At 38.9% G+C, this 15,628-nt stretch overlaps 1 protein-coding gene across 1 annotated transcript in view; it reads left to right on the top strand.

Annotated features, from left to right (window-relative positions):
* The window catches only part of GABRB3 (gamma-aminobutyric acid type A receptor subunit beta3), a 110,726-nt gene extending 98,536 nt beyond the window's left edge, over positions 1-12,190 (top strand). Inside the window, exon 9 of the mRNA XM_064501840.1 lies at positions 8,198-12,190. Within this exon, the coding sequence (XP_064357910.1) occupies positions 8,198-8,548 (351 nt within the window). The 3' untranslated portion in view covers positions 8,549-12,190. The remainder of the gene's footprint in view (positions 1-8,197) is intronic.
* The last annotated feature ends 3,438 nt before the right edge of the window (positions 12,191-15,628 follow it).

Below are 15,628 nucleotides of genomic sequence, written 5' to 3' on the forward strand. Positions count from 1 at the left end.
AAAACCGGAAAAGGCATTATTTTTGGCTGATGTTTGTTGCTGTTTTGTTTTAGTAATTGAATTTGCTTGTATATGAACCATGTGCATTAACTCCCTGTCATTGATCTAGAATCCTAGCTCAGAGCACCAGAAAAAAACCCAGAGCACTAGAAAAAAACCCAGACCAAGTAAATAAATAAACAACATTCCATTTATTGTCCACATCAGGGGCTGTAATGTGTGGATGTAGTGACAGAACAGCTCTGTGCTACATCAGGCCTAGAAATTCAGCCTGAGTCAGTGCTCAGACAGGAGGGGCTATGGCACTGTGGAAATCACTTGTTTATTTTTGAAGGCAGAACTTACAGAGCAGAGACAGCACAATGTATTGCTTGGAGTTCAGGTCCTGAGTTTGACCATTGCTCTGGAGGTAACTGAGGCTGGGAGTGCTACTGAGGCAGCACATTTCTCTCTCAGGCAAAGGGAACAGGAGAAGGAAAAGGGAAAACGTCATATTTTCACTCAGGAGCATTCTCACCCATGGAAACCTGTAAAACCAGCATGGAAACTGATACTGCAGTTTATTTTTTATATATCAGAGGACTGAAGTCTGGCATGCAAGCTACCAGGTTTGGTTGTAAACACTCCTATTGTATGTGTAGCAAAAGGGCTTTGCATGCTTTCCTAGTCTTATTTGATTACAGAGCAGGAGACTTTTAATAACAAAAATGTTCAAGGCCACAAAATCCATAGATTTAAGTATGATTCTGTTCTATCTGATAATTGCTTTGTAAAGCACCCACTGTTGATGCCCAGAAGCACTGTTTCCTAATGGGCCTGGATTTGAAAAAATGACGCTGTCATATGAGAAACTGTGGTTCTCATCATGTTGGTGGTGCTGCTACAGACACGTCAAGCTTTTAGGCATGCTTCTCTGCCGCGCTGCTGACAGGCTGTTGCTGAGACCTGCTGTGCCGTGGAGGGCTCTGCCAGCTGCTGCGAAGCTGCCTGGCGGTGTCCCCGCTGTCCCGTACAGCTTCGTGTCCAGCTCTGCCTCTGTGTTGAAGTCAATAAGCACAATAGCTCCGGGCGTAAGAGCCCTTGTAGCATGCGAACGGCACAGCCGGTGTTCTTGCATTGCAGAGGTGGCAAAGAAAAGCAAGAGGGAAAGGAAAACTGTGCCCTATTTTCTTCCATGTAGCACTATTTGAAGGTAGAACGGTGACAGAGGCATGTCTGAGTAACTCGAATTTCAGCAAATGGTTTCAGAAGATTCAAAGCTGATGATGAGATGAAACCCAAGAGAACCTTTGCAAGTGACTCATATATGGATCAGCAGTTGACTACAAGGAAAATTTCATGCATAGCCAATTCTTCTTTTGACTCCTTTTTCATCCTATTTTATTTTGGATAATACACTTTAAATAGTATTCCTCTCTGAGCTTTTCCAGCCTCTCCCAGTAAACCCTGGTTACTGGAGAGAAGCATAGGATACTCTTTCTTTGCATGAACTTTGTACTGGTACCAGTTTTGGATTGAAAACCTTGATACACTGACTTCTGTATGAGGACAAGCTCTAGGAAGAACTGGATCTTGATTTTTCATAAAATCTTCTGCCTGTGGTATTGGTGCCTAAATTAAAGTCCTGTGTTTATGGAAAAATTTCACACAAAAGAATGGATGGCCTGTGAAAATGTTTCCCTTGAAAACTGATCACCTGTTTCTCAGATCAGTTCTGTTTCTCCTGTTTGTGCTGTTAGTTTCAGGTTTCATTTGTAACTCTCAGCACTTTCAGTTTTGTTACATAAATTGTTGCTTTTAAATAAGGCTCAGATACAGCCTAATTTACAACTAAATCAGCATGGGAGAGCTCTAAGGCAATCCGGTTCTCACTTGTTGTTCACTCTTGTGGTAGAGGCTTCTGGCAACCCAGCTGGTGAGCATGTGTTTTGGGCATTGCTCCTTCTGGGCCAGTCCGCAGAGGTTATGATTTGTTACAGTCCCCTGCTAAAAATATTGCTTCTTAGTTCAAGCTGTGGCAATTTACGTTTTCCATTTGGTGGGACCAAGAGTTCAGCCCCAGGGTATCAATCAGGAGGGTAACTATCACACAGGCTCATTCAAGCTTCAAACCCCTGTGGCTGCCAGACATGTGGGAAGAGCTTCCTTAGAACAGAAATAATACATAACCCTTTGTAAAAAGGCCCTTCTAGTTCAGCAGTACTGCATACTTTTTTCGCTCTGGAGATCCGTAGTTCAAACTTCCACAGTTGGCCAAGGCAGCAGCTTCCCATCAGGCGTTACTTAGATCAGAGGCCCAGGCCACTTACATCTACTTAGCGTGTTTAAAGAATTGTTAATTATAGCGATGATTCTCACAAGTGGGATTTTATTCTGAGAATGAATATCTTGGCTGCTGTGGTAGAATTATCATTCAATTTAAGTTGAGAAATATGAGAATAGCAAAGCTCGCAGTGTTCTCCTGTGCATCTTCATCTTTTCTAGATACTTTTCTTGGTGCTATTTTGAATAGTGGGATATTTTTGAAACATGAGTGTGATGAGTAGGTGCCAAATTTTGAAAAATATCTCCCAAGACAACAAACACAATTCCTGCGGGAAGAAGTCTAGTGCTGTAGCATTTATGATGAGGGCATTCAGTGTGCTCTGGGAGAGTCACACATGTACTTATTTTGTTCTACAACAACTTTGCACAAGTATGAGTGGTGCCAATCCACACACTGTAAGAAAGATTGTACATACCATCCATAGTACAATCCACAGATTGTATGAATCCACAGATGATATGAAATGTAAGATGAAGGAGGACCATACATTTATTTCCTTTTCTTCATCAGTTCAAATTCATCAAAGTTAGTATCAGTGATATTAATATGCAGCTTCCTATGCTTTTTTATTCTTCATGCTTTCCTTTATTTTCAATATCTTTCCATCCTTCCGGTTCTGCTGGCTGCCCTAGGTTCTACTGGGCTAATAGTAACATAATTTTCTCTTTCATTCCTTTGTGTTTATTAATTAATATAAACAATTAGATTAAAGTGGTAGTGAGAGAAGTATCAACTTTTAGACTCAGTAGTGAGAACACTCAACAATATCATGTTTGTTGTACCTGCAGTTCTAGATTATTTAAAAATATCAGCGGGATAATATGGTCAGTGAATTTTGCTTTAGGCACAGATAATAGTTAGGGCCTGATTGCTTACTATTCTGTATGTTGGAAAGCCATTTACACATAAGAAGATCAAAACTGCTGCCAAGTAGTTTACCCCTTGCACAACTACGGATGCCTCAGGGCAGATCAGCTAAGAATCAGGTAGCTGGAGTCTAGTTTACAATTTCCACCCAAAATAATTTCCATTTTATAATGATTTTAAGGAAATATCTGTTTTGCAGGATAATGTGCTTGGATAGTAATTCTGATGTAAAATAATGCAAGACCAACTACACAGACAGCCTTTCATGCTGGTCTTGAAAGCTGCTATTTGCATTTATATTATTTTGTATGACGGAAAGTGTTCACATAGTATTTAAAAATTGGGGATTGATGAACTCCTAAACAAACCTATGGAGTTTGGGCAAAATACTTCCTATCTTTCTTGTGGAAGAGTGAAGGACTTACCACGTAAAAGAAACTTAATTGTAAAGTACTCCTTAAAATGTATGAAGTATTAAACAGAGAACTAAATGAACATGAAATAATCCAGACACTATCTAGTAGTAAATAAAGCCTCATGGTAGTTTTCTGACCATAATAAAGTGTTTTCAAACTGGCATTAAAACTGAAGTTTTCCAAGAATCTTGATTAGAGAATGATATTCAATAGCAGCTCTTTTCTTTCATTTCTATAAAAATACAATACTTAACATCTAAACAAGACAGTATCTTTTTGTCTATAATTAAGGAGTAGATTTGAAGCTTTCCAGGGGTAAAAAGGCTGTTGAAGTTCCAGATCTATAATATAAACTCCAAACAGAGCAGAACTTCTTGTTCTGTGTGGAGTTGAGCATATTGGTGAAGTCATGTTCCTCCAAGAGTAAGGGCCAGAGTTTCTTTATGAGCATCCTGTTAATCCTCCTTTTTTTAGCTTCAGATAGATAAGTTATGACCATTTTTCTGTGATGATATTAGGTGGCTAGAGTCTTTGGATTTTTTTTTTTTTTTAATGTAGCATGTCTGGTTTAGAAATGGCGAATCTTCAAAAAGGAACCTGTTTTTACATGTGTAAAATGTCTCACAGTGTTTCATGCTTCTCAGCTTCTAACTGGAATTATGTGAGAACCAATTGTTTCACCCTGGTGCAGGAACTGTAATTGTGCAGAGGTGGAAGGAATGGGGTTTGATTAAAATTGATTCTGAAATAAGAGCACCAGGTTTGCATATTTAGGTCTGTGCTGATTCAACAGGGAATTAATTAATGATTTGGTGCTCAGCTGTTTGCTGGGAAGCACTCCATGGAAACAACCAGCTCTGGGTTGTGTCAGGAAAACGATGGGAGTACGGGCAGTGGAGCCCAGCCGCAGGGAAAAGGGCAATGAATGGGTTCAGGTGGAGCCATACTCAAAGAGGTTGAAAGGAGATCACATGGAGGCCCAGGGACAGCAGAGAAGGCAAGATAGGGAAATCTTTAGCTTAAAGTAGGATCACAGGGAATGAGGGGAAGGCAGCTAAATGCAGACTGTCACCTCCAATTTTTAACAGGGTTCAAGAACAAAGCTTAGTATTAACATTTTTGGGAGAATTTCCAGTGCACAATGATATTTGTGAGCCAGATAATAAGACTGTATTCTAAGGCTCATAAGGAATAAAACTAAGTTTTATCATAGATACTGGTCGTGTTCTGAATCATAGGATGGGTTGTGTACCTCTGCCACCATGACCATCTGTAATCACCTCAGAGAGTTTTCTTAATCTCGGTGTGTACCTGGAGTAACTGCACAGCTTGCCTGAAGCCACTGAGCTGAATTCATGCTCACTCATGTAGGGTTTTGCCTGTACCTTCAGGCAAACATGAATCCACTTGCACAGGACGCCCTGCCATTATCAGTTTGCTTCTTTTATTCATCGAGAGAGTCGGTGTCTATTTTTCAGAATCACTTAAATCATCCAGAAGTCATGCTTATGTACAAATACTTTTTAACATGTTGCATACATTAACTATTCATACTTCACAACATCACCTTAAGACTGCCACACAGCGTTACTGTATATTGCTCTCATTTTGTCAGGAGTTTAGGTGGTGTGTCCAAAACCTCAGAAGGAATTAGTATAATTTGCAGAAACAGGTCTGAAGAATATCTGTGGACCAGAAGCCTTATTTCAATTTCTGCAGACATCTCTCCATCTGCTTCTTCCTTGTATTTGGCATGCTAGTCTCTCAGTCTACTAACCAGGAGATACATTTTCAAATGTATATTTCCAAATATGTTTCATTTGTCATTTTGAGAAAATATGTGCTGTCATGCAACCTATAGGACATAATGTTTTGTTCAAACAGAGCATTTACACAAACACTGTACCTTTCTTGGCCACCTTTCAGGCTTGATTTATAGAGGCAGTGACTAACAATGAAAACCAGCAGTATTGCTTGTGGAATGGAAGATCAGAGGCAGAAGTTACAGTGGGGTAGCATGTAATGTTGGCAGATAAGGTGAGGCAGGCTATGGAGCATGATTAAATAAGCAAAATCAAAGTAATACTTTAATGGAACAGGAGAACCCTGACTACATAGGTGTCATTTACCCCCCGCCCCCCGCTCCCAGTGCAGGCTTTCAGCTGACACCCACAAAAATCCAGTGCTCAGTATAGAAGGACAAAGTACCCATGGACAGGCTAAAGTCTTTATATATATATATTGGTGGCAGACAGAATCAGGAGAGATCAGGAAGTCCTGAGGAAATAAACAGATGACATCTGTAGGGATGGAAGGAAAGGGAGTAGAGACCTGAAAAGAGCAGCCAATCAGCAAAACCAAAAGAGCAGCTGTCAGAGCAGTAACACAGTAAAATGGTCTTTGCCAGCATTTTAAAGAAGTTGAAAGAAAATGATGTAACAGTTCTCAAAGCTTAAGAGGAGAAAGGAAAGGATATGACACGTGACGCTGTGGAGGCCTGGATGAGAGATGTAGTTTTAAGCTTCATGAGGAAAAATACAGATCTTACAGATGTTTTACACAATCATGTTACAAACCCTGATCATAATTTGTACCAATTGCAAAGCAAACAAGCAAACCCACAACAGAACAGACTAAATCAATTATTTTCAGAGACCCCTGTAGGCAATGATGGTACCCAAGGTTGTATTTTACAGCTGTAGGTATTCCCTGGTTACAGATCCTGCTCAAAAGCATGAACTCATTTTTACAAAGCTCAGGCCCATACTTCTGTACCAAGTGGGTTTCTACCATGGGGAAAATAAATTCTTCTTAATGACTTCTGAGGTTTCTTCACCCCGTTATTTTGGTTCACATTGTTTATTTTTATTGATAGGCACTCATCAGCATAACATACGGCTGCCTATAAAACCTTATTTTCTTTTTCTCTACTTGCTTCTTTCTCATTCATAGCCTTATATATACTTATGCCATTTATATGCATCTTGGCAAAGCATTAGTGATATACTATCATAATTGTTTTCACTGAGAAAAAAATAAACTATAGTATCTATATTTGATGAAAGAAATATCAATTTTACAGAATTTTAGCAGGACTGAAAAAAGCTGAATGCCTATGTATGGAGACACATAGGTTTGTCTACTGCCAATGCATCACACAAAGCTTGCAAAGGAACTGCTATCGGATGACTATTCCAACTTAAGGCCATGGTAAAAGTCTGTTTTCTCAGCCACTTTTATACAGATGCTTCTAGGATTAGATGTTTAACTGCACACAACTAGATCACATAGCAGGTTAGAAAAAAGTGTTAAAGAACAAAAGTGCAGAATGAATTATAAATGAATAAATTTTATAAGTAGAACTGGAAATTATCCTGTGTGCCATGGTTCACAATCTATTTCTGACATGGGGGACTGATTTCATTTGAACAGAGTCAGATGTTCATTAACTGGTTGAAAATACCCAGCCAAACATTTATTGTAAAATAAGCATAAAATAAACATAAAATAAAATAAATTTAGCAGTCATTTTCATTTCCTAAATGCTGGCAGGAAGGTTGGAGCTGCTTGCTGCACCAGCTTTGTCCTCTGCCTCTCCTCCAGTGGGGAGGAGAGGGGGTACAAAGGCATGTGGGTCCCCACCACTGAAGTTAGCCAATATTGATTGGCATGGCCTCATTTGGGATGTTCTGTCAGTGCCACTCACTGGAACTGGAACTTCTAGATTGAAGGAGCTTTGCCTGGCTCTTGGCTGCTCCTCCTCTACTGGTGCATAAGGGAACCAGAGAGTCTGCCCCGAATTTCTTAAGGACTCCAAGTGATCAGGACCTTCCCTGTGTTTGCTCAAAACATCAGCACGTTGCCCTCCAACACTGTGCTCACCTCCTGTTGGATACAAAGTTGGAAGTGAAGAGTGCCACCTATTCAGTTCAGCAGCTTTTTTCCTCGACTTAGTTCATTGTTCTTTATGGTCACTCATTCAAGTGGAAACGCCCTGCCGTTATGCATTATCTTGGTTACAAAACTGAGCAAATGACTCTGGAATGAAAAGTTTAACAGAAAAGTTACAAACAAGCTCAGTGGATTCCCAAATTCAAAATGTTCAGCAGGCCAGAACGATTCTTGTGATTTTATGAAACTTCATATGCACTTTGTTCATCTGGTTTTAAATCCTGGATGGGAAAAAAAAGATTCTGGTTTAATTTAATTTCCTACTGTAGAAGAGCTGTCAATGACATACCATCCTTTACCCTCACTCTTCCCCACCAGCCATGTAGAGACTTCACTGATCTACACCACCCTTTAAAACAGAGCTGGTTTAGAGGGAAAGGAAAATGCTTGGTTATGCCTAATGTGTTTTTGTACTGTATGCTGGTAATATAATTACAATCCTATCCATAAAAGTTTTCAAATACTGGCTTGTTTTCAAGAAGCTGAGTAGTCCCACTTTTATAACATTATCACGTGCTTAAAGTGAATACATGGTTTCTTAAAATATATGTTTTTATGAAATTTTAAATAAGCTCAAATTTTGCTGATACATGTGAAATCTTCTAAAACAATGTCTCTTTCTATTTTTGCCCCTTAGGTGGACACCCATGGAAACATTTTGCTAACATCGCTTGAAATCCACAATGAGGTGGCAAGCAATGAGGTCACAACTAGTGTTACTGATGCCAGAAATTCAACAATATCCTTTGACAGCTCAGGAATCCAATACAGAAAACAAAGCTCACATCGTGAAAGCCTTGGAAGGCGTTCATCAGAAAGAACAGGCCCCCACAGCAAGAGGACCCATTTACGAAGAAGGTCTTCACAACTGAAAATAAAAATCCCTGATCTGACAGATGTGAATGCCATCGACAGATGGTCAAGAATGGTGTTTCCATTCACATTTTCTCTTTTCAACTTAATTTACTGGCTATACTATGTTAACTGAGTGACTCAACTTTTTTAAAGGACTTCAATTACAAGTGAAGTACTACTTGCCTGCAGAGTTTATATATATTTATATATAAATATATATATATATATGAACTTTTACTATGTAGAGAATACTCATGTATGTGTGAATACATATATCACAGAAACGTGTGTATATGTAAGCACACACTGGAAAGGAAAAGTATATATATGCACACATACATGTACGCGTTCACTCTGAGATTACGGACAATTTATCATAGAATGCACTTCAAAAGAACTTTTTACATTGAAAGGCAGGTGTCGTCCCAAGAAGAAGCCTTGAGAAAGTAAGTGTTGTATAGTATCACTACAAAACTTTGATTGTCATAGAAATTTTCAAACAGCTGTAATGGTGTATATAGTCAGTATTTAGTAACATTGTTTGTAAATGCTGCCATACACACTAATCATAAAATGATAGAGATACACTGGTGAGTTTAAAATAAGTCATTTATATTGCAGATCCATCGACTGTAATTTCATCAAGCCAAATTTGTTTTTCTTTGCTAAAATTTCTTGGTTTTATATATGTTATAATAGATTTTTTCCAAGTCATGAATGGGCATCAGTTTTTAGTGATCTCTTGCTTTCTCTTCTGCAGTAAGTAAGCTGATCATAGGAGTGTTGTTCTAGGTCTTTGGAGACATAGACATGTTCATAATATTTCAAAGAAGCATTTTAAGTGTCCAGTGAAAAGAATCTTTTGTAAGTACTGTAAATGTGCAGCACATTTTCCTTCCCTTGGACTGATTCCAGCTGCCATGTCATTTTGAAAGAGAACAGCACATTTTTAGTGTAATTTAGCTGAGAATTCAACTACTGTCAATGTGTTCTACATCTGCTATAGATTTAAAGATTGTTATTCCAGTGAAAGCATAGAAGATGTCTCAGGTTATTTGCTACTTCAATGTGAAACCACCTAGATGTAGTCTTTTTTAAACATGCATCCACATTATTTAACATTCTTATAACATTGTATGTTAATGTAAAATATGTTTGCATAATATGCATATATAAGTATATTTTCTCAATATTTTTCTTTTCCGTGCTTGCTATCGTGACCGCATGCTATGTCATATTTTTGTTTCTGTGGTGTTACAACTTTTTATTCTCTAGAATTGAGCAAATAGAGCACTTCTAGAACTTCAATTCAGTAATGGAGCATTTTCATATTTTATTTATATACTTACAGTGTATACACATACACTTATAAAACTAGTGTGCTGCAGTCACAGATCACAAAAGATAGCAAACAGTATGTCTTGTTTCAGCATTAACTATGTTCAAACATTTTCTTCATGCGAATGTGGCCAGTTTTGTTTTCATTCCAGTTCATTCCTTCATCAGGATTCTAACTTTTTCAGCCTAGTAGATTGTAGTTGTCAAGGTATGCCAATTTCAAATCTGTAAAACTGAATTTGTTACTTATCAGAACTAAACCTTTCTAAAGAGAAGAAGATATATTTTTTGTAAACAGTGTTTCTACCATGTACATTCACAAATAACAACAGATAGAGTAGCATAAATAGGTGTAAAAAAATAATAATTTGGGTGTGGCCCTGCCAAGTCTCTGCATATAGAATTCCTGTGGAAATCAATGGGAATTTTTGGCAGATAGAGAGCTTTGAATGCTAGTTAGAGACATCTATGGGAGAAAAATGTGTGGGTATGCATCTACCAAAAAACCCCAAATGGGATGAAACTGAAAAGGCTGCCTTGGCCCTGTAATGACCTGTGTTCTCAGTAGTACCTGATTTGTCAGTGATAAAGCAGTGATACTTGTGCTGCTGCAGCGTACAGTCTGTTGTTGTTTCCATCCCCAACTATTTACAACTGAACTGTGAAACTTTACTCTAGGCTGAAACTCAGCATAGAAAATCTTGAGTTGCAAAGTCTGCGTTGTAATCCCAGCCTTGAGGCTGCTCCTTGAACAGCAGCATAGTCCACACTATTTTGCTTTGCAGCAAAACTGCAATGTGATCCCCAGCCGGGAGCATTCTCAGTAACCCCAGATGTCAATGCGTGCAGGATCTGCACCGCAGTCCTGTGGCATTGCTGCGGTGGTGCAAAGCATCTGCGACTGCAGTTTTCAAGCACTGCATCTGCAAACAGCTATGCTGTCTGAAGAGCTTCAAAGAAATCCATATAGCTGGAGCAGGAAAAAACAGTATTTGAAAGTTCCTCAGCATTAGCTCCCATTGGCAAACCATAACATATTACAAGCTTGCTAGTACCTATTCAAGCTGTGAAGGCATTAAAGAGCACATTGTCATCATTATAACCAAAGTAATTAAACAATTAACCCCCTCCCAGAGTACATATTTAGCAGAATTGTTAAAAAGCCTTCCCAAGCTTTTCTCCTAATATCAAAATATAATTAAAAAATCTGATTTTAAAAAACTTTTACAACCTGTAGCTTTTTTTGAGAGAAATTACCTTCATAAAATGATCTGCAAGCAAGTCTTTCAGTAAGTGCTCTGAAGAACTATGCTGAAAAATGGGATTCAAGAAGACAGTGGTCTCATGCTCATGATTTAATCACAGTTCTTGCTTTTCCTGAAGTCCCAGCTCCTGGAATCCTGTGATCAGGCACAGATCTTTAACAAGAAGAAGAGATTATTTCAGTTGTGATAGAAATGTGTATTCTGAATCCTCTTGAAATCATCAGTGACTTCAGTCAGGATTTTCAAGCAGGTGGGAAAATTATAGTCTTGCCTGAGTAAAGAAGCACCATGCATTTTCATGACCTGGGAGTGGGCAGGAAAACAAACAGGGTCTCTGAGGATGCCCTCCTTTCTTCCCCTTTGCACAGCTGGAGGGAGGCATGTTACTGCATCCCCTTTCGTGAAGTAGTACTTTACACCACCACTCTCTCCTCTCCTTGCCAAAAATAGGCAGTTGGACATTTCAACTTTTTCACAGGATTTCATGTTCATGAGTCTAGCCAAGCTCCATGGAGCACAAACAGTTTGAACCTTGAACAGATTCAAGTATGGGTTTGACTTGAAAAAAGCCGGGAAATTCTCACTTAAGGTTGACACTCCATCCTTAACACACATTTTTGTGCCTTTTTTGCCAATTCCCTTCCTCTGGTCCCCGCACCACTTCTTACACACAGACGGACACACAACCATGTGTTAAGAATAGTGTTTGCCTTGATCTCTCATTTTCTGGCTATTGTCACTTTACACTAACTGCAGTGTATGATTTTAACTATAGGTGGCTTTAAGCCTAAAAATGGTAATTCCAACCAAATTGCACTAGAGTAATGTATTTCATAGCTAATTAACTCATTTCTAACTCACACTACTATAAATAACAATTACACATCATTTGTTTGTAAAAGGCATTAAAGAAAACTGGAATTATCTTGTGTTATAGCCCAAAGGGTCAATAAACAGTAGAAATATGATGGTGGTTTAACTCCAAGTTGATTTCATCCCATTGTAAAGATAAACTAAAACCCAGTCTTTTTTGCTTAAGGCACATTTCTGCATTTTTGCTATTCTTCAGCAGTGGAAAAAAAAAAAAGGATAGTAAAATGGAATGATGAAGAGAAGCTTTAAGAAAATATTGATGATTAATATTCATTTATTAAAAAGGATTTAAAGATTAATTGCTTACTTTTCAGTTTGTTTTCTGGGGATGCGGGGGGGATGATGACTGTATATTTGGCTAAACCTTAATGTTTATTTAGCTTTTAAATGTCATGTGATGTCATACACAATTTTTAAAAAATCAGATGAGAATATTTTCAATTTGATTCACAAGAGAAATAGGGTTTCTTAAACCTGAATCTACTATATATCCTAGTGTTTTCTGTTGCGGGGGAAGGCAGAGGGAAAAATTACATCCAGTGCCTTGGCCAGATTCTTAATGGCAAACCAACCTCTCTTCAAGATGGGGCATTACCTGTTAAGAGCAGAAAGTTTGTCTTCTACTTTACATAATCTCTACCAGTCCAGGAGACAAAAGAGCTTTTGATATCCAAATAAGACAGTGATGTGCTGTTTATTTCTTTCATTAACAAATGAAACCCCACCCCTTCTTCAACTATGCTAATCATGTCAGGAATGCAAATTCTGTTCATTACACTTTTTATTACTAGCTATTACTAAGTTATTTTAGAGGAGTCAGGATACTGATAGATTCCAGTAGGGGTTTTTAAGGTCATCTTCATAATAGTATAGCAACACTCCTCCTCAAAAACAAAAAATACCCTGAAAAACCCACTAAAAACAAAAGGATATTCAGAAAGCAGAGTCTGTAAACTCAACTGCCTTGTTTTGCATTAAAACAAGCTATCACGCACTTGGTTAAACCTCAAAGTATCTAATGATACATGACACAACTTTAAATAGTAGATAAAATATTCAGCACAGTAGATTTGATGGCAAGGCCTTTGAAGTCAAAAGAGGACTCCATCTGACTTTAGTAAGTTTCTGCTTAGTTCTGTCAACTTTTCACAGATCATAGGCTATATCAATTATCTATTTATTTCAGCCCAGCCCGTATCATCACCTGGAAAGAATTACTGATAGACTAAGCTTAGTTTTGTGATTGGGAATATCTGGTCAGAGATATATTTTGTTGTGTACTTTGGAGCTGATAAATGTTATTAATTAATCGTTTAGACACCACTCATTCTATTAAAAGACTTCAATCCTATTAGAAATGATTGGATATTTTCCCAACATAAATATGATTCCTGGTATGAAGACTATTTCCATAAATGTTGGTTTTACAGTCACAACTGTCACAACTGTCATAACTGTCACAACAGCAAACATTGCCTGCAAAAAATCCCAGTGAAAAATGCTAGTAGAAGAAGGAAGGCCTACAGCTGAAAACGGAACTAAAAGCAGTGGGAATCCTAAAATTTTTTTGAGTTTTTTTAAACAAAGACAGAATCCCTCACAAGCACATTCAAACTCTCCTCCAAATACAGGATCTGAATTTTTCTAAAATGATTTCAGTTTCTGGATGTTTCATTACTGTAGTTCATATGGCTTATGAGGGCCGAATTTGTGGAGCCATAGATATCTTCTGAAAATCCAGCCTTTTGGCAGCTTACAAAACATACAGCATCAGTTGTACTTGAAAGCTAACGACATAGGGGGTGGAATATATAACAGTACAAAAAGAACAACTACTGCCCTTAAAATCACCCAGAGTTTAAGTTCTTCTTGCATATATTAGCAGAATTTTAGATAAGGCTTAAGTACAGTGTTTATAAAGGGGGTATTGGTTTGGACAATGTGCCTTACCTTTGCAATGCGCTTCTGCAGTATGCCTTTGCCCAGCATTGCAGCCTAATTTAGATTTTGGGTTTTTTTCTCCTTTGGAATCCTGGGAAAACATAGAAAATGACTGCTCAGGTCAAATTTGCCACCCTGTGGTGCGTTCAGAGAGGTGCAGGGTGAGCACCTCCCTGGGTTTTCTCTCCAGCCTAGGCAGGGTCAGACCTAACCAGATCTCCCAAAAGACATTCAGGTGCCTGCTCCGAATCACTCTGCTGAGATGCCGATCTCTCTCTGTTGACTACAGAGGGAGCCTTAGGCTAAACTGTGCAAATTGTCCCTCAGCTTACCACCAGCAGATATGGTCTTTCAGATGTTATCGCTCCTGCTGCAAAAACCTGGAGATAAAGTAGCTATTATCCTGGCCAGCAGGAGGCACATAGGCAAACAGCATGCGTACTTGGGGCTATGATACATCACAGTAAGCTCCAGGTTATTCATTCTAATACTGTATTTAAATATATTTCCCTTTATGCTGTAGCTTTCGAGTGTTAGCACAGTTGTCTCCAGGTGCTGATGGCTTTTATATGTACACGCTTGGGAGTCCAGGGCTGAGCATGGGGAGTTTTCTGATGGCTTTAACTCAGTTCTGTAGGACACCTCTGGCCTTCGCCTCTGTGCTACATCCATATCACAGGTCAGAGTTTACGTGACCATTGTATGAGGTTGACCACCCATCTACAGGTTACCACAAGCTCAAGCCTGCAGATGTGCTGCCAAATGTTTATTTCTCTCAGCTGCCCCAGGAGACATTAAATACTCTGCTTGTTAGAAAGTGTTTCACAGATTAGAGGCTGTATTAGTCAAACAACTAACTGCTGCTTCACACTTCCTCCATCTAAAATGCCAGTACTGCCACTAAAGACCCCATTTTCCCATCTTTTGAAAATTACTAGAAAAATGGGGAATTTGCAGGCTGTCAGGCAATTAAGAGTCCCTCCATATACCCAGGCTTAAATTTTGCTCCAGGTAATGCATTCAGTCCACAGGGACAGAAGTAATTTAGTACAAAATTCTTCCTGCCTAGGGCTTCTCTTAAGTGTTTGCAGTGCCAGAAACCAGTAATGTAGGCTTATGTGAAGGTATTTAAAATTATTAGCAATGAGGTCTTTCTCTCCTTTTTTTTTCCTTTTTTGTCCCAGGGATGTATAATGTGAAATGCACAAATTATTGTGGGAGCAGGAACTAGCACTCAGGACTCTCCCAGTACACCCAGCCAGAGGTCTAGACTGGAGTCAGGCACTTTTGCTCCCTGTGGTTTCAAAGATGGTTTCCTGGTAGCAGCTAGACAATTTTGACAGAAATTCCCAGTTCGACTTCACCAGCCAAGAACTCTCCCAGGACATGACCTAGACCACCCATCTCACAAGCGCTCTAGGCATTAGCCTACAATGTAAAGAGTGGGCAAAAGCACTACAGAAAACTGCATTTTAAAAACTGAAGCCACCTGTCATGGAAATGTTTGGGGTCCCAAGTAGCTGCAAGGAAGGCACCTGGAAGGCACCAGATTCTCCCTAAGCTTTGTATTTCCAGTTTTTCCTCTTTGTATTTATTTCTGGACAACTGCAGACTGAATATGCTGCCTGGTTTGGTTTGCCATTCAGAGCTGTTAAATTCTCCCATCCACTGCAGAGGGACACAAGGGCCCAAATTTGCTTCATCTCATATTGTGCATTTAACTGAGGCATCCCAGTTAGTCCCTCAGACATTGTAGACTATTTAAAACCAACGGAAATAAAAATGATTGTCCCTAT

Source organism: Dromaius novaehollandiae, chromosome 1 (genome assembly GCF_036370855.1).
Source record: "Dromaius novaehollandiae isolate bDroNov1 chromosome 1, bDroNov1.hap1, whole genome shotgun sequence".
Classification (NCBI taxonomy): Eukaryota; Metazoa; Chordata; class Aves; order Casuariiformes; family Dromaiidae; genus Dromaius; species Dromaius novaehollandiae.